Here is an 18918-nt window from a genome sequence, read left to right on the forward strand (position 1 = left end):
GTCATACTCTATGTAATCTATGTATTGCTGTTATCCACAAACACAACACACATATATCCTCCAGTTCAAACGCTGAAGATAAAGCATACAGTTGAAGCATATATGCAGGGGAATTTGCTTCAGAAGCTACCGGGCAGTCATTGCTCCAGAGCTAGGAAGGAGAACCCGAATTCCTCATTGGTTAACCTTCAATATTCTATCATCGGCAACCCTACTGTGCCAACTATAATGGTAAGTGTTGTGGATGTGGATTTTTGCTCCGGTTCCTCTTTATTTTTCTTTTTCGTATTGTTGTTATCCGCATAGATGTCCGATAAATAAATATACTGCATTATATTTACATATAATGAAAGCAACTTCCAAAAGCCATTTATCGAGTTAAATGGGGACATTTATTAACTGTCCTTCCTCCCTGTGGGTAAAAGTAGGTGATGTTTTTTGAGTTGTTGCAACTGTCACGATCCAATGTGCTTTGACTGCAGTTGATCTTTGCCGCCCTCAGAGACAATCCAGCCTACTTAACAGTTAAGCCAGCCCCGTTCCACTTACCACAAAAATCCCACGGGGTGCTGCTCCTGTGTTACTCTCGGTTTTTTGGGTGCACACAGCTTGATAATCATAAGATTCCTTCCGTGTGAAGAATGAGTTATTGTAAAGTGCCGACATCAAGTTGGGGTCCACTTCACTGAAGAACTTCCCCACCTGGGACAGAAGACAAATAACATGAGGCGAGGTGGAGAGCAGAGAGGTGTGATGGAGTGGGAGGGTGAGATGAGGTAGGATGACACAGGGTGATGTGGTGTGGAAAACACAGGGGGAAGAATAGGGGAGGATTTGTCAGTCATGATTTGAAAGTCCTTCTGCTAGCCTGGTAAAAGGTGACCCCCTCGCCATTTTTATTTTAGGATTTTTTTTTTTTTGCTCCCGGTTTCAAAAATTCAAACAGCAACTGCTGCAGGGATGAGAGCACTCCAGCTCTCGCAGTATTCCAATGATACAAATGTTTGTGTGACAAAATCTCTCCTCTGGGTCTGTTAACTGTCCTGCAGCAAAAAAAAAAAAAATAGAACTGTGGAAACGATGATCTCAATAACCAGTTTATTGTTCAAAAAGAAAAGTCTTCACAAGTTAAAAACAATGCAAATGCTCAATGCATCCAGTTGATACACAGTAAAAAGTCTGTGGTATGGGCCTAACACGGTCCGTGTTTTCGGTATTTGACAACCTTCTTCTGGGGTCCATCCAGTTTGAGCCACAGCAGATAAAATTGCTAAATTGCATCTAAGATACTATGTGAAGAGGTCGGAACGGAGCTAACGCAGTGAAAAACAGGCAGTAGTGGCGATCCAGAGACTTTTTTTTTTCCTGGATGCATCGAGCATTTGCATCGTTTCTACTTGTGAAGATTTTTCACTTTGAACAATAAGCTGGTTATTGAGTTCATCGTTTCCACAGTTCTTTTTTGCTTCTCGTTATCTCCTCACTGTGGAATCATTCGGTGACTTTTTCTTGGTTTGTTCTATAACTGTCCTTTTAAGTATCTTTTCTATTTACAAATGTACTTCCACCTACCTTTCCACTCGGTCGGGTATGCCATCTCACGTCGTATGTAATGTAATGTAATGTAATGTAATTTATTTCTTATATACCGCTACATCCGTTAGGTTCTAAGCGGTTTGAAGAAAGTATACATTAAGATTATAAATGAGAAGTAAGAAGGTACTTAAAAAATTCCCTTACTGTCCCGAAGGCTCACAATCTAACTAAAGTACCTGGAAATTAATAAAGAAGAGAAAATAAAGATGGTTGAAAAAATAAAAATTCTATGTGAACTTATAGGATGGAAATTAAACTGACAGTGAAGAACTGTATGAAAAATACATATGGAATGCAGTTAGAGAGGGTAGGTTACAATCTATTTATGGTATTTGTTTAATTGGAAGGTGTTAAGATGGGTAATTTGGGGGAAGGTTATCTGAAGGTAGGTGAATCTTCTGGAGGTAAAAGAGGAGGGGTTAAGATATTTGGATGAATTTTTTGAAAAGCAGGGTTTTGATTTCTTTTCTGAATGTTTTGAAGTTGTCTGATATTGTCATAAGATTGGAGATGGAATGTATGTCTCTGTTTCTATCCCCCCAAATTTTAAACTTTTTTTACTGTAATGTTGTATACCACTTAGACATCTATTATAAGCGGTATATAAAATTTTAATAAATGTAGAAATTTGTTTATAAAGGAAAGATAAAGTCTAGTCCTTGGTTTTTTTATTTTGTGATTGTAATGATTTAAGGACAGCTTAAAACAAATCTACAATACATTATTCAAGGGAAAAAAAGAACACTAAGATTTCCAAATGTCAGACTAATGTGAAAAAATTAGGACACCCCAAGAAATATTCAGTTCTTTCTTAAGAAATGTTCACTTATCGATGTCAAATCTTTTTTTATTTATCTCTGGAAAAGAAAGTGATGTCATTGCAGGTAAACAACAAAAGTTTTCCTTGATTTACTCATGAAACAAAAGATATCCACAAAAATGTGTATTCTAACTGAGGAATAAATTAGGACCCCCTATCCCAGGACTGCTCAGTTCCGGTCCTCGAGATCTACTGGCAGGCCAGGTTTTCTGGATATCCACAATGAATATGCATGAGAGAGAGATTTGCATACCAAGATTGTGGATATCCTGAAAACCAGGCCTGCCAGTAGATCTCGAGGACTGGACTTGGGCAGCCCTGCCCTACACCCTAATAGCTAGTGTCACCCCCTTTGGCTGAGACACTTCTTGTAGCCATCTCACAGTCTCTGACATCGGTCTGAGGAAGGTTTGGCCCAGTCCTCAATGCAGAATTCTTACAGCTGTGAGATGTTTGAGGGGTTTCTTGCATGTACAGCCCATTTCAAATCATCCCACTCAATGGGATTTAGATCGGGCTTTGACTCGGTCACTCCAGGACTCTCCATTTCTTAGTTTTAAGCCAGTCCTTGGTGTATACGTGTGTGTGTATATGTGTGTGCATATGTGCATGTATGTTTGTGTTTGTATGTGTATGTGTGTGTGTGTATATAGGAATGTGTATGTCTGTATGTGTATATAAGTATGTGTGTCTGTATGTATATAGGAATGTGTGTATACATGTGTGTGTATGTGTATATAGGTATGTGTGTGTATATATAGGTATGTGTGTGCGTTTATGTGTGTGTGTATCTATATAGGTGTATATGTATACGTGTGTATATATGTGTGTATCAGCTTCCAGCACTAATCTTATCGTGGTATCAGGGCATTCAATATTAGTAGCTAGTAATAAGGAAAATATACTTAATAAACCCTATGAGTAAAACCCTTCATCAATTTTTATGATTCTCAGCAAAAACCACTCAGAGTTCAAATCATCTCATTACTCCAAGCTTTATGTGTTAAATCTTCATTGGGTCAACAGTAATATTTGTATAAGTAGATTAAATAGAGATAAATTGATTTTTAAATCTATTTTAGATTTTAAAATTTTTAACTTTTTAAAAATTGATGAAGGGTGTTAATTATAGGGTTTTTTATATGCGTGTATATTAGAGAGTTCACGGGGACAGAAATCCCACTCGTCCCCGCCAGGATCCTCTCCGTCCCCACCCGTCCCCACCAGGATCCTCTCCATCCCCACCAGGATCCTCTACGTCCCCCACCTGTCCCCACCAGGATTCTCTCCGTCCCCGTCAGGATCCTCTCCGTCCCCCACCTGTCCCCACCAGGATTCTCTCCGTCCCCATCAGGATCCTCTCCGTCCCCACCCGTCCCCGTTAGGATCCTCTCCGTCCCCACCAGGATTCTCTCCGTCCCCATCCATCCCCGCAAGGAATTACCTCCATCCCCGCCCGTGCCCATAAAAAGCAGCAATTACTTCTGACAGGATCATCAATTCTACAGTTTCTTTTGTGCTTGTGCTGCTGTTTTCCTTGTGGAATCTCTTTGGTGGAACCCTTTTTTTGTTTTCTGTTCAGGTAATTAACTTATAAACCCCCTCTTTTACTAAGGCTGACGTGTCCATTATATTATATGGACGAACCCTGCTTCCAAAGCCTTCCATCCCCGTGGGAGTCCCATTGGCTAGAGGGGGGTCCCCGTGGGAGTCCCGTGGGCCAAAGGGGGGTCCCCATGGGAGTCTCATGGGTTAGGGGGGAATTCCCGCGGGACCCATGGGATTCCCGCGATCCCCGTTCCCATGCAGACCTCTAGTGTATACATGTGTATGTGTGTGTATATATAAATGTGTATATGTTGGACTAGAGAAAATCTACTACTTTTTTCTAGGATAAACAGCATAAAATCTATTTTATTCTTTTAGTATATTGCCAGATACTTGTGACCTGGATTGGTTACTATTGGACTTAGGATACTGGGCTTGATGGATCTTTGGTCTTTCCCAGTATGTCAAGGCTTATGTAGAGAATGGCACAAGGACATATTTTTCCCCATGGTAGCTCATTTTCCCGTGTCATCCCGGCGAGTTCTATTCCTGTCCCTGCCCCGTTCCTGCAAGCTCCGCCCTCATCTGCACGAGCTTCAAACACTTTCAAATCAGAAGCGTTCAAAGCTTGTGCGGTTAAAGTAGAGCTTACAGGAATAGGACAGGGACAGCAAGAAAACTCATGGGGCGGTGAAATTGGGTTCCTGCGGGGACAGGGAAAAATTTGACCCTGTGTCATTCGCTAGGCTTATAGTCTTATGTCTGAATAGAGTCTTTATAACCTACGGTACCAACTGTGATAAGGTAATCTTGTGAATGAAAGGTGACAGATGACAAGTCTAAAGGGATCAAGTCCAAAGTGATTCTACTGAAGTCTGTGGTGGGAAATGGTTAGTGGAAAAGATGACCACCTTTAAATTGGGCTTATTATTGTTTCAAATGGAAGATCCATTGTCGAGTGGACAAGGACAGATTCTTCAAACGGTGGGGAACCACAAGCACTAGGGGGTCACTTGGAGAAATTGAAAGGGGACAGGTTCAGAACCAATGCTAGGAAGTTCTTTTTTACCCAGAGGGTGGTAGACGCATGGAACGCTCTTCCAGAGGTTGTGATAGGCCAGACCACAGTACAGGGGTTCAAGGAAGGTTTGGATAGGTTCCTAAAGGGATTGAGGGGTACAGATAGAAGCAGAGGTAGGATATAAAAATGGTCAAGTCACTTCACAGGTCAAAGGACCTGGTGGGCCACCGCGGGAGCAGACCACTGGGCGGGATGGACCTCTGGTCTGACCCGGTGGAGGCAACTTCTTATGTTCTTATGAGTGCTTCCCCTCCCATCCCAGGAGCCCAACACTGTCCAAACATGCAACTTCTTTGCCTGAACTACAATTTCTCAGGCTAGAAATACCTTTCTCCTGCTTGAGATCTCTGACCTGAACTAGGATTTCCCAGATCAAAACCAGCCCTTTCTCTCTGAAGAAGTCTGATATGTACATTTAAAGCACATTGTAATCTGCAGATACCTTATTCCAATGGTCTCGCTGGTTGGAGAGAATGAGAAAACCTCCATCATCAAGAAGAACACAAAGGAGATCCTGAAAAAGAGGAGTAATTTAACATAATATTATATTATAGTAGATGAAGGCAGAAAGAGATCAAACATTCTATCCAGTCTGCTCAGTTCTGTCTACATTGCAAGGATATAAACTTAATTACCCTATTCAATCTACTACGAAGGTTTTGGGTGTAATACTGGACCAGGACCAGGTGGACACTCTGGTTAGAAAGGGATTTTTTACTCTCTGGAAACTTCAGTCCATTAGAGCATATTTTGATGCTTCATCATTCAGAATTTTGGGACAATCCCTTATACTGAGCCAACTTGATTACTGTAATATTGCCCATCTGGCAATTTCCCAGAAGAATATCCAGTGATTACAACTGGTGCAAAATGCGACGGTCAGGCTGACTTTGGGGTTGAAGAAGTTCGATCATGTAACTCCTTCCTACCGACTTCTGCATTGGCTGCCGACGGAGGCATGCGTGAAGTTTAAGCTTGGATGTTTTTGCTTTAAGGTACTATTCGGTTTAGCCCCTAAATATATGCCTGACCGCTTCTCTTTCTCAACCAATAGACATAAGAGAAGCTCACACTTGAATTTTGTTTCTCCACCGGTTAGAGCAGTGATTCCCAACCCTGTCCTGGAGGAACACCGGGCCAATCGGGTTTTCAGGCTAGCCCTAATGAATATGCATGAGAGAGATTTGCATAGGATGGAAGTGATAGGCATGCAAATTTGCTTCATGCATATTCATTAGGGCTAGCCTGAAAACCCAATTGGCCTGGTGTTCCTCCAGGACAGGGTTGGGAACCACTGGGTTAGAGGATGTAAATTTAAAAGTCATCCTCAACACCTTTGCTCACATCAGGCAGCATTATGGGGACCAATTACTTATGCTCACTAATACTTACGGGGAATTTAACAGACACCTAAAACCAGATCTGTCCCTGAAGTACTTAGGTAGCTGATTTGTACAATCTTTCGCACAATAACTGATCTCTAGAGCTGTTAGTCACTAGTTTTCAACTTTGTTAGTTCTACTCAATTTGTAGCATTTTTAATCATTATAAATCGCATAGAACTTCACGGTCCTGCGGTATATTATTTTTATTATACCCTGGCTGTCTGCTGTAGAAACCCGATTGCTTTTAAGATATACAGTACAATACAATAGAGTACAGTGTCTTATACAGTATACTACAATTCTCTACAAGGAATCTATGAGGTTTACAATAAGAATTAAATCACTTTCTTGACGTTACATTTTTAAAAGCCTGATCTTGTGGTTGTTAGAGGGAAGAGGTGAAGGATAGGAGGTCAGCTATAGAGAGAAGAGATATGTCTTAAGTTTCTTCCAGAAGTCAAGTTAAGTGGCGGATTGTCTTAGATATATTGCCTGTTTGTTCCAATTAGAGGTCTTTGGTATTCTAAGGTAGCCTCAAACATCTTCTGTAGAACTTGTTGAGGTGATGAGAAGGATAGTTAAAGATATCAATACTAATCCAAATTAGTCTTTTATTTTTTTAACTCAGTGGTTTTCCACCAACCTGAGTTGATGAACATAATTAATCTAATAGCCAGTCTCCCACCTCCATGTCTTACCACTAAGCTTTCTCATAATCTAAACAATTACCACAGCTTCTGAGCCAGTGGCCCAGACATAAATTATTCTAGGCTCCCTTTGTCTTTCAGGATAATACCCAGCCACTGCCAACCAGTTCACACTGATCTGGTTGATAGTTTGGGAAGTTGTAGCTTGCTGATAGGAACTCGATTGCCTCATAGCCAATTGGTAGTGGAAGAAGAGGACAGAGATTCTGGTATAATTCTGGAGGCCGCACCTTCAAAAAGATATATAAAGGATGGAGTCGGTCCAGAGGAAGGCTACTAAAATGGTGTGTTGTCTTCGTGATAAGGCGTATGGGGACAGACTTAAAGATTTCTGTATACTTTGGAGAAAAGACGGGAGAGGGGAGACATGATAGAGACATTTAAATACCTAAGTAATGTAAATGTTTATGAGTCGAGTCTCTTTAATTTGAAAGGAAACTCTGCAGTGAGAGGGCATAGGATGAAGTTAAGAGGTGATTGGCTCTGGAGTAATCTGAGGAAATACTTTTTTACTGAAAGGGTGGTAGATGTGTGGAACAGTCTCCCGGAAGAGGTGGTGGAAACAGAGACTGTCTGAATTCAAGAAGGCCTGGGATAGGCACGTGGGATCTCTCAGAGAGAGAAAGAGATAATGGTTACTGCAGATGGGAAGACTAGATGGGCAATTTGGCCTTCATCTGCCATCATGTTTCTTTAACCATAAAGTTCTATGGCATCACAATGCAGGTGTAAAGAGCCTTAGCCTATAGGAAGAGGAGATGCAAATGTTAAAAGTCTTAGCCAATAGGGAGAGAAGGAGATAATGGATGCTGTGGATGGGCCATTTGGCCTTCATCTGCCATCATGTTTCTTTAACCATAAAGTTCTATGACATCATAATGCAGGTGTAAAGAGCCTTAGCCTATAGGAAGAGGAGATGCAAATGTTAAAAGTCTTAGCCAATAGGGAGAGGAGGAGATAATGGATGCTGTGGATGGGCCATTTGGCCTTCATCTGCCATCATGTTTCTTTAACCATAAAGTTCTATGACATCATAATGCAGGTGTAAAGAGCCTTAGCCTATAGGAAGAGGAGATGCAAATGTTAAAAGCCTTAGCCAATAGGGAGAGGAGGAGATAATGGATGCTGTGGATGGGCCATTTGGCCTTTATCTGCCATCATGTTTCTATTAGACTTGGGCTGTCGTTTTCTACAACATAATAAATGCCAAATGACATATCCCATGTTGTTACTGTACATAGCGTTACCAAATGAAAATAAGCAGAAACTTCATATTTTATGGCCTTTTGTATGCCGATAATAGTACATACTATTTTCATAGACGGCACACTCTTAATGACATTGCCCACAAAACAAAAAAGAGACTAACTAACCAAATCATAACAAACCATACTGCAAACGGCACAAAAAAATAAAATGAAATGAAAATTTTGGGGCTGCCCAGTTCTAACAGAGAAAAGACTAACTAATTTGCCTTATGAACAGAATTCATGGTACTGTTGAGTTTAAGGTGGTGCCAGATGAACTTTCTGGTATAGAGAGGTAGATTTGGGAGTTATCTAATATATGTAATTTGTGCGTCGCACTATACCTACAAAGGTTCAAGGCGACTTACAGTGAGGAACCGAGAACATATTAGATCATTGCAGAAATCTAAGGAGAGTGTTGCAATGGAACTTTGAGGGCACTACATTATGAATATTATAGCGATCTACGGAGACGTTATAATACAAGGAAGCGCTACTAGTCAATTAAGCCTCGGGATTTCTTAAGTGAGAGATTGCTGGTTCGAGAGGAGAAGGAGGTACTGTGTAGTAGGTCTTTTGGCGGTACATTAAAAGAAGAAATTAGAGAAGAACCACAAGCAATTTAAAAGGATAAGACAATGAAATCATGAGAAGAGGGAATCTGTTACGGTCATTAGCTGATGTGTGGCTGAGTACAGTGTCAGTTGCAATCATTAATTAGTGTAAAGAGCTTTCTTTCACTGATGACTCGGTATATAAAGTCTTCCAGGCCGCCAAACTAAACCCATGGCTAGCCCAAATGGTCCTCAAGGCCCTCAACTACCTTGACTTTAGAAAATTACTAAAAACCCACCTATTCCAAGGCCAGGACCCTCAATACCCCTTCATTAACCTCCACCTCTCCCCTACTGAACCCCCCCCTGACTTCCCCCTCTCCCCCTTACTTCTCTTCGCTGTTCGCAACTCTGATCAATCTTGTATGGAACCACTTGTAACTCTGTTTAATTAATGTGAACCGCCTAGAACTCATCTGGGTATGGCGGTATACAAAAATAAAGTTATTATTATTATTACTATTAGTTAAAAATAGGAGTGAAAGCCAAGGGATTAGAGTACGAAGAGAAGAACCCAGGGTAGAGACCTGGAGTAAACCAATTGAAGCTGAGACAGCTCTAGAGGATCAACTGCCCGAGAACCGATTAGAAATGCAATTGGAGAGGTAAGAGATGAACCAAGATAGGGCAGTCTTGAACTCTCCAACATCAAAATCAGCAGATAAGCCAGGAAGAAAAGGGCTGTTTCTATTGCATGTAGAGGGCAAAATGCAAGTTGTAGTGGAGTCTGACTAAAATCCCACTGCAGATCCTTCTGATCTTAGCAAGCTACTTAACCCACCACCTCAAGCAAAATACCTACTGCGCCTGAAAGTACACCTCTTTGAAAGCTACCAGGCAGGATTTAAAAAAACCTAAGGTGATTTATGATGAATCCCATGACTCCGACACCTAGATAGTTGTACAGGTAGTTACAGATGCCCGACTTAAGTACGACTCGTACTTAAGAATGCGGTTGCGACTTCATTTGATGTCACTGAGCAGTCTTTCCAGTGGCATAGACTCCTACACTTCTCCTGTAGCAGATTCAGGAATGAATCATGACCACATTAAAAACAGTGTGTGGTTGTGCATGCTGTACCTTAGAGGGAACCCTGGAAGGGACAGTTGGCCCTTTTGTCTGCTGGGAGCAGAGGTAACCAGCAAGGATCTTAAAATCTACAAGTTCTGAATTACATACAAATTCGACTTAAGAACAGTTTTAAAAACATAACTCGTTCTTAACCCGGGGACTGCCTATATTCATTGATTCTCTAGCAAATCATCTAGAAAAGGAAAAAAAAAACACCCCATGTAAGGCATTCTCCACTCAATATTCAGCATTATTTAGCTGGCCAGGAATGGCTCCTGGCAGGTTAAATAATGTTTGGCCGGTTAACCGCTAATACTCATTTATAGCTAACCGCTATACCTATTTTAAACACTGACCAGCCAAATTTGACAGACAAATTGGGCAGCATGAAAAAGCAGGTCTATCTTTGGCTGCTATAACTTAGCTGGTCAGTGCTTAAAACCGGGTAAGGCTGAGCCAGCCAAAAATAAAACCGGATATTCAAAATTGCAGAGGTGAATGGCATTTTGAGTAGTCTGGATGTAACATGGAGGAAGGGGGACAAGATAATAGCAGGAAAGGTCGGGTCCACTGAGATCACATCGTGTTTGAAGATAGCAGGAATAGTTACATTACAAAATGATAAATTGGGGATGCTTGCAGGGAAAACAGAACTGAAAAAATGGGTAATATGTTGGAAAGGAACTGTTTCAATCCATAACCTTACTGCCCACTGTTTACCATCAAAGCAAGCAGATTAACCATCCGTCCTAACTGTATCCCCCCACCCTGGTATCCTGTTTGTCTGTCTTGTAGGTGCAGATTGTAAGCTCTTTCAAGCAGGGACTATCTCCTTCGGGACTCTGTACAGCGCTGGAAATAATTATTAGTAGTAGTTTCTTCTTTTTTGATTTCAGGAAAGGAGGAGATGATGATAGAGGCCCCCCCCAAAAAAAAAAAAAAAGAGAAGGAAGAATGAAGCGGGGGAACGGAGGGAAAATTCATGGTTACCTATTTGAAAGCACAAAATTTTTTTGTGAATCTTGTCATAGACGTGGGTCAGCCCTAGCCTGGATAGACAGCAAAGGGAAGTAGGGGCAGTTGAGAACAGAACTGAATGTGGCAAAGAAGCAATGAGGGTAGAAGCGAGAGGGTTTGCCAGATGGATAAAGAGTATTGCTGGCAAGTAGAGCAGCAGAATGAGGTCAGCATCAGCTGGGATTATAGCCAGAGGTGGGCACTGGAGCACAGGAAGTAAATTCTGGAGGTACGTCAAGGCTGTAGTTCAGTGCGCCTAAAAGGATGGGTAAGAGGAGGGACAAGAGGGTCTAAAACAGAGACAGTCGAAACTGCATTGACAGATGCAGACAATAGAGCGGGTAGTAATGGAGAACATACAAAGGTCAGTAGTCTGGAGATCCCTAAAGGTGTTTGTGGTGACTGGATAAGACAATAGGAAGGGGTGATTAAGTATGAGGAAGGCGACTTTTGCTACATTAGGCTCTTGTTTGAAATGTGGTCACCCTAAAGCTAATTTATCTCACATGTTTTGGTCATGTCCTTTGATACGCCAATTTTGGAATGTTGTTTTTTCTAAAGTTGAGCAAATGTGGGGAATTGATTGGCATTGCAATAGTTATAACATATTTTGGATTTTTGATCTTAAGTGTCCTATTCCAAGAGGCCTAAAAGGCTTTCTTCAAAGAGCAATCTCATCAGGTTTGAAAGTCATACTTTATCTTTGGATTGGACCTTTAAGACCAACATATAGTCATTGGCGTTCTAGAATGTTACACATTTTAACAATTGAAAGTCTGCAATTATCCGAATGGGACACTAGACAGGGAAGACAATTTTTTACTATTTGGCAACCTTATTTAGATACATTAACGCCACACACTCTCAGTCACATATTATTTAATATTTAATTACAGTTCTAAAATGGGGAAAAGGGGAGGGAATTGGGTATATTTGCTTTTAGTGATAATGTTTATTATATATCAACTCTGTAAATTTTGTTTTTCTTCTTGTATTTGAAATGACTTTTTTTAAAATTTTACTATTTTGTTTGTATTTGAAATTTAATAAATATGATTTACATTAAGTTTGAGGAAGGCGATTAAGTTTGAAAGTTATTAGATGATGGATTGCGAGAGGAGGCTAACAAACTGGGTAATGTAATAAGAATGGGTGATTTCAATTACTTCAGAAAAATAATACAAAGGATGGAGGGAGTAATCAATCCCATATAACAAAGAAAACCCACTCTCTTCTGCTCTGAGAGGAACAATTCAGTAGAATCAACCCATTCAAACAATGTGGAGAAAAAGACCTCAGCTATTATGAGCTCACACTCTTTCAAACCGCAGGCTCTTATCCATTCACTGGTCAAAAAAACTCCACTGTCTTTTACATACAGTAAGTGTACAAATGGTTCATCCTAATCAGCAGGAAAGACTTATTAGATGGTTCTAAAGCAAATTGAACTTTTTCATAGCATAATGTCCTTCTGAACGGCTTCATTAATCTTAGTCCAGATACTTCCTCCACATACTTTTCAATTGAGTTCAATAGCACATCTTGATGAAAAACAGGCAGTTAGTTGGTTTAAGTTCACATTTCAACTGCACAGGAAAACTTACTTCTACATCAACCAGTTAATAATGTTACTTATCTGTCAGCAGCTGAAGAATATAACTCCCTCTTTCCTTGGGCCAGGTTCGGATTGCAGTCCATAAACTGTCCCACGAAGATATGAATGGCTTGATTCTACCGAACTGTTCCTCTCACAGCAGAAGACAGTGGGTTTTCTTTGTTATATGTGATTTCAATTATCCCAATATTGACTGGACATACTTGGGAGGGAAAGTTCCTTGATGAAATCAAGGACTGTTTTATGGAGCAGACAATTCTAGACCTAGTTCTTAGTGAGTACATGACAATAGTGATCATAATATGATCAGATTTACTATGATCTCTGGAGTAAGTACACACAGAAAAATCAACAACTTTAAACTTAATTTAACCCCCCCACCCCCCGAGACTATGATAATATGAGGAGAATGGTAAAAAAAAAAAAAAAAAACAAAACTTAGAGGAGCAGCTGCAAAGGTCAAAAATTTACATCTGGCGCAGATATAAATACCAACCTGGAAGCTCAGACCATAAATATTCCATGTATTAAAGAAGGAGGAAGGAAGACCAAACGGCAGCCAGAGTGTTTGACAAGTGAGATGAAGGAAGCTATTAGAGTTACAAGAAAATCCTTCAGAAAGTGGAAGAAGGATCCGACTGAAAATAACAGGAAACAGCATAAGGAATGGCAAGTCAAATATAAGGTGCTGATAAGGAAGGCAGAGAGAGACCTTGAAAAGAAGCTTGTGTTGGGGTAGTAAAAACATTTTTAGCTATATCAGAAACAAGAGGCTGGGAAAAGAATCAGGAAGATGTGGGAGAGATACCAGTGCCAGAAATGGTATTCAATGCTGAGAAGTCAGAGAAACTGAAACCAATTTATGTAACACTAGAAGATGTAATGGAGCAATTTAACAAACTTAAGAGTAGCAAATTGCCTGGACCGGATGGTTTATATCGCAGAGTACTGATAGAATTGAAAAATGAATTTACAGAGCTATTGTTAGTAATTTGCAATGTATCTTTAAAATCCAGCATGGTACCAGAAAATTGGAGGTGGCCAATATAACACCTATTTTTTAAAAGGGTACCAGAGGTGATCCAGGAAATTATAGACCAGTGAGCATGACATTGGTGCCAGGTAAAATAATAGAGAGTATTATAAAGAACAAAATTACAGCGCTTATACATAAGCATGGATTAATGAGAAGTGGAGGGGCATTTTTGACATAAGTCCAAGTTCAAGTTTAGACATTTTGTGAAATATATTAAAAAAAAAAAAAAAATCAACTAGAGAAAATGGTAATTTTTGAAACTGCAAATCGTCTTGTATTTTTTATTTTAGTGTGTCTATCTTTTTTAGCAAATGCAAAACATCCAAAACTCCAAGCCATTTGGATATAGGCGGGGCCACCATCTATACTAGACTGCCCATACAGACATGCCAACAGAGCAGTGGGGCAGCCTGGGGGCACTGCAGTGAACTTCACATAAGCGATGCCAGGTACACATCTCAACAGAACCCACTTAAATTGTATGCTGTACCCTCCAAAACACCCCCCAAACCTACTGGACCCACCTGTCTACAATTCCAATAGCCCTTATGGCTACAGGTGTCACCTATAATACATTTTTGGTGGGCTCTCACTCTCCACAATAAGTATAGTGCAGTGGTCTCAAGCTCAAACCCTTTGCAGGGCCACATTTTGGATTTGCAGATACTTGGAGGGCCGCAGAAAAAATAGTTAATGTCTTATTAAAGAAATGACAATTTTGCATGAGGTAAAACTCTTTATAGTTTATAAATCTTTCCTTTTGGCTAAGTCTTAATAATAATATTGTCATTTATAGCTGAAGAGACTTATGATCAAATAAACTGTTTTATTTTACTTTTGTGATGATGATAAACAGACCAAGGGCTCAAAATAGTACCTGGCGGGCCGCATGTGGCCCCCGGGCTGCAAGTTCGAGACCACTGGTATAGTGGGATATGGGACTGGGTCCCCGTCTCTGCCGTCCACTACATTGACCAGCAGGCTACCGCAGGCACCTGCTTGTTGCTCTACTAGGACTGTGCATAATATCTACTGCTGTCATACACGCCGGGTTTTGGAAATCCCTCCGGGCACCTGGGGCAAGGAGTTTAAACCTTTACTATTGACGTCTGTCTCATATTTGCATTTTAGGAGTTTTGGGGTTTCTAGACTCCTAAATATTACTAATTATGAATTCCTAGCTAATCTTTTGTAAACCACATAGAACTTAAAGGTGATGCGGTCTAGAAATAACAAACAAAAAAAAACCTGCTGTTATAGGACAGCATTTGCTGGTCAGCGTTGGCCTATGTATACTCTTCTTCTTCGCTGCTTAGGCTGAGTTTTATACACAGTAAAATTCACTATCACTGGCTTTCCAAGAACCATCCCATCATTTTCATTCTTTCCACTGGTAATGTAATTTGTAATTTTTTCTTGTAATGTAATTTATTTCTTATATACCGCTACATCCGTTAGGTTCTAAGCGGTTTACAGAAAATATACATTAAGATTAGAAATAAGAAAGGTACTTGAAAAATTCCCTTACTGTCCCGAAGGCTCACAATCTAACTAAAGTACCTGGAGGGTAATAGAGAAGTGAAAAGTAGAGTTAGAGGAAAAATAAAAATAAAATAAACATTTTAACAAGACAGCATTGATCTAAATACTTTGGAAGGTAGAAGAGAGGAGAGAAAGGAATAGAAGCAGAAGGGGGAGCCGTTGAACAGTAGAATTCTGGAGAAATTTAAATGATAGAAATAGAACAAAACAAAGACAAAAGGCAAAACAATAGATAAGATTAAAGATAAATCATAAGCTGGAAAGAAAAATAAAATAAAACTTTGTCTTCAATCCACGGTTTCAGCGTCAGTGATGAAGTGGAGCAAGTAAGTTTAGGAGGAGCGATTGACGTTTCCAGAAAGGTACCATCCTGGGAGCCGACACCATTAACAAGGACAACATGGTATCCAAAGAAATCACAGAACAAAGAAGATAATACCAAGAGGCATACGGACTTGGGGACATCATTGCAGACGGAAGCCCAACCACGTGAAGCATTCACATGAACGAATGCTCTAGGCAGGGGTGTCCAACCTGCGGCCCCATGAAGTATTCTGTGCGGCCCCGGTCGAGGGCGATGCAGTGTTTTCCTCTGCTGCCCCCTGGTGTTTACCATCTTGCCGGCTCCCTCCTCTGTCTTGATGCAGCGTTTGCGCATTTGTGTGGCCCCAGAAACATTTTTTTCGGCCAATGCGGCCCAGGGAAGCCAAAAGGTTGGACACCCCTGGTGCTTGAGAGACTCACCTCACTGTTCACATCACAATCCATCTCACAGGTAGTTGAGGGTGCACACTGCCATGGACAGAAAACCAAAAAGGACATTGTAAAGCAGAGCAGGACATATTTTTATCTTTCTTCTCCCCCCCCCATCCCCTCTCTTTGCTATCTTCTCTTTCACGGTTCCTGGCTACCATGGGCAACTTCAAACTCCTTTTCTTGCCAACACGGGGGAAATTCTGTAATGAGCATGCTCAGTTGTAGGTTTAAGAATGTGACATCTTCTCGAATACCAGCTAACAAAAAAGCACATGCCATGATTTCGTGGCAGAGTTCACTAGATGTTGTTAAAAATTGTTTTACCACTTTTTTAGACCTTGGCGTGAATTGTACCGCAGAAGTTAGCACCATCTTCATCGGTCTCTTATTAAATATTCTAATTCTACTTATTTCAGCGTCTTAAATTTTTTTATATATACAAATACACGTTTTTCATATGCGTTTTATTATATATATGTAAAACTTAGCTTAAATGTCGGCGGGGACTTCTTTCGACATGTTTCGCATCCGAGCTGTTTCAAGGATCCGTCCCATTTAACGCACCCTACGCCTCTTAAGACAACATAACTCTAATGTCAAAATGGCACCTAACAATTTATGTGGTTATCTTAGCTGGTTAAGTGGCCGTATCTACCCAATTACACTAGTATTCTATAAAAGTAAGTAGGTGCCTTCTTTATAGAATATGTGCTAATCAGGTGTCCTCTGGACATGTATATATAGATACATAGTTATAGAATTACTCCCATTATGATGTGGGGGTTTAATGTATTTGTCTGCAAGGTTTATCCTGCCCTGTCTACAGTAAAAGGCTGAATCTCCCATCCGTTTCACGGTTACTAGTGCATCTTTATTTGATTACACAGGCTCTGTACCTTGCGTGCTCCCAGTGGATCCCGGTCAGTCTGGTTGCTGGCAAGGACTTTAAATTTATCCACCCAGGACTCCAGATCAAGCTTCACACCAACCACTAGTACGAAACAGAAACACATGTGAGAGGTTAGGCATTTCATCAGAGAGTCTGCGCTCTTCCACTTTTCTTGATGGAGGAGTGGCCTAGAGGTTAGGGCTGCAGCCTCAAGCCAACACTGCTCCTTGTGACCCTGGTCAAGTCACTTACCTCTTCATTGTCCCAGGTACATTTTGTCAGATTGTAAACCCACCAGGACAGATAGGGTGAAATACTCAAGTACCTCGGACTTAAGCTATAAGCAGTGTACAAAGGGGATGCTTTATGACAGCAAAGAAAAAAAGGGAACTTGATGTTCAAGAGGACTTTCCCTTTGTAGCAGGATGCCCAAACCTTCCTCTGTTCTTAAAATTTCTGTAGCCTGTTTCTATGCAGTGATGTGTAATAAGGTGGAAGTTGGGCCTAGGTATCCATCAACCATAGTAAGTGTTTCCATCCTGTATTTGGGGGGGGGGGGGGAACTATAAAAGAGCCCTCTTTGAGCTGGGTGTGGGGTATAGGTGGGACTTACCAGCCCTTGTAGACTGCTGTGGAGCCCAATGGACTCAAGAGAAAGGAGCTGCCCCCTTCTGCATGGCTAACTATGTCTTGATATTCTTCAATAATCACAGCTCTAAGAAAATTTCAAAATTATTCAAATTGTAAAGAGTATAGATAAAAGCAAGGGGGCTATAGGGCTAAAGCAAGATAACCTGACAGGCCGTGGATCTGATGGGCCACCGCGGGTGCGGACTGCTGGGCGCGATGGACCTCTGGTCTGACCCAGCAGAGGCAAATTCTTATGTTCTTATGTGCTCAGACCCATAACCAAATAAATCTGTGATAACAACAAACTATGGTTATTGTGGTACCATCATTGCTCTTTACGGACCGTAAATGATGGTCCCACAATAACCATAGACCGTTGTTATCACAGATTTATTTGGTTATGGGTCTGAGCACTTTACAATTTGAACGATTTTGAAATTTTCTTAGAGCTGTGATTATATTGAAGTATATCATTATAAATCTTCACAGATTATTATACAGACCTCCCTAGCAGTATTGAATAACTATGTCTTGAGAAAGGAGGCTAGCCTGGCAATCCCAAGGAAGAGGAAATCCAGGCCACAGGAGGACTGACGCAGAATGAGATCACAGGAAGGTCAGGTCACGTAACTCTCCATTGTCCCAGATACATTTTGTCAGATTGTAAACCCACCAGGACAGATAGGGATATTTGGATTTTTGGTGTGTTTTGAGGGTTTGTGCATACTACTCAACAACTTGAGACGTTCTAACTGTGTTGTGAGGGACCCTGTTCTAATATTACCCCCTATATGCATATACTGACCTATATCATTGCTTATGATAAAAGCCCAAGTTCAAATCCAGCCTCTACTTTCCGTATGGAATGACAGGTTGAGAACACAAACCACCCTCCCCTTACCTGCTGGTTTGAGGGTCCTTCCACCAATCTCAATCTCCACAGCTGTGCTGACCAGGATCCCAATGGTGTTATTTTCCAAATCCATTGCTCTGTAGCTGGCTATATAGTGAGTTAGAAAAAAAAAAGTGAACGGAACTTACCATACTCTTTTTTGCTTCATATCCTACAAGCTACTTCTGTCTGCCTTTTTTTTGTGTGTAAACCGCCTGGGTTTATGCAGAGTAAAAATGTTTTAACTAAATAAATAAATACAGATTTTCTTTATCACTGACAGCATTCTGCATCCTATGAGCCATTGAATATACTGTCCTTGGCATGTTCTGAGCCTAGGTAAAGAACATGCCAAGAAGGGGAAGAAGGATTCTTGAGTGGGCAGACTTGTTGGGCCGTCGGCCCTTTTCTGCCATCATATTCTATGTTTCTATGTTAGGTAAATCAAACAGACTGATATAATTCTGAAAC

General features: G+C 40.8%; 1 protein-coding gene across 4 annotated transcripts in view; it reads right to left on the reverse strand.

Annotated features, from left to right (window-relative positions):
• CACNA2D2 (calcium voltage-gated channel auxiliary subunit alpha2delta 2) overlaps positions 1 to 18918 on the reverse strand; it is a 1199719-nt gene that overhangs the window by 46094 nt on the left and 1134707 nt on the right. For all 4 annotated transcript variants that reach the window (XM_033926190.1, XM_033926189.1, XM_033926191.1 and 1 more), the window contains 5 exons: positions 18457 to 18555; positions 16933 to 17027; positions 16025 to 16072; positions 5488 to 5559; positions 550 to 702 (listed from right to left, as the gene is read on the reverse strand). In XM_033926190.1, coding sequence (XP_033782081.1) covers positions 550 to 702; positions 5488 to 5559; positions 16025 to 16072; positions 16933 to 17027; positions 18457 to 18555 — 467 coding nt within the window. The remainder of the gene's footprint in view (positions 1 to 549; positions 703 to 5487; positions 5560 to 16024; positions 16073 to 16932; positions 17028 to 18456; positions 18556 to 18918) is intronic.

Source organism: Geotrypetes seraphini, chromosome 17, assembly GCF_902459505.1.
Source record: "Geotrypetes seraphini chromosome 17, aGeoSer1.1, whole genome shotgun sequence".
Taxonomy (NCBI): Eukaryota; Metazoa; Chordata; class Amphibia; order Gymnophiona; family Dermophiidae; genus Geotrypetes; species Geotrypetes seraphini.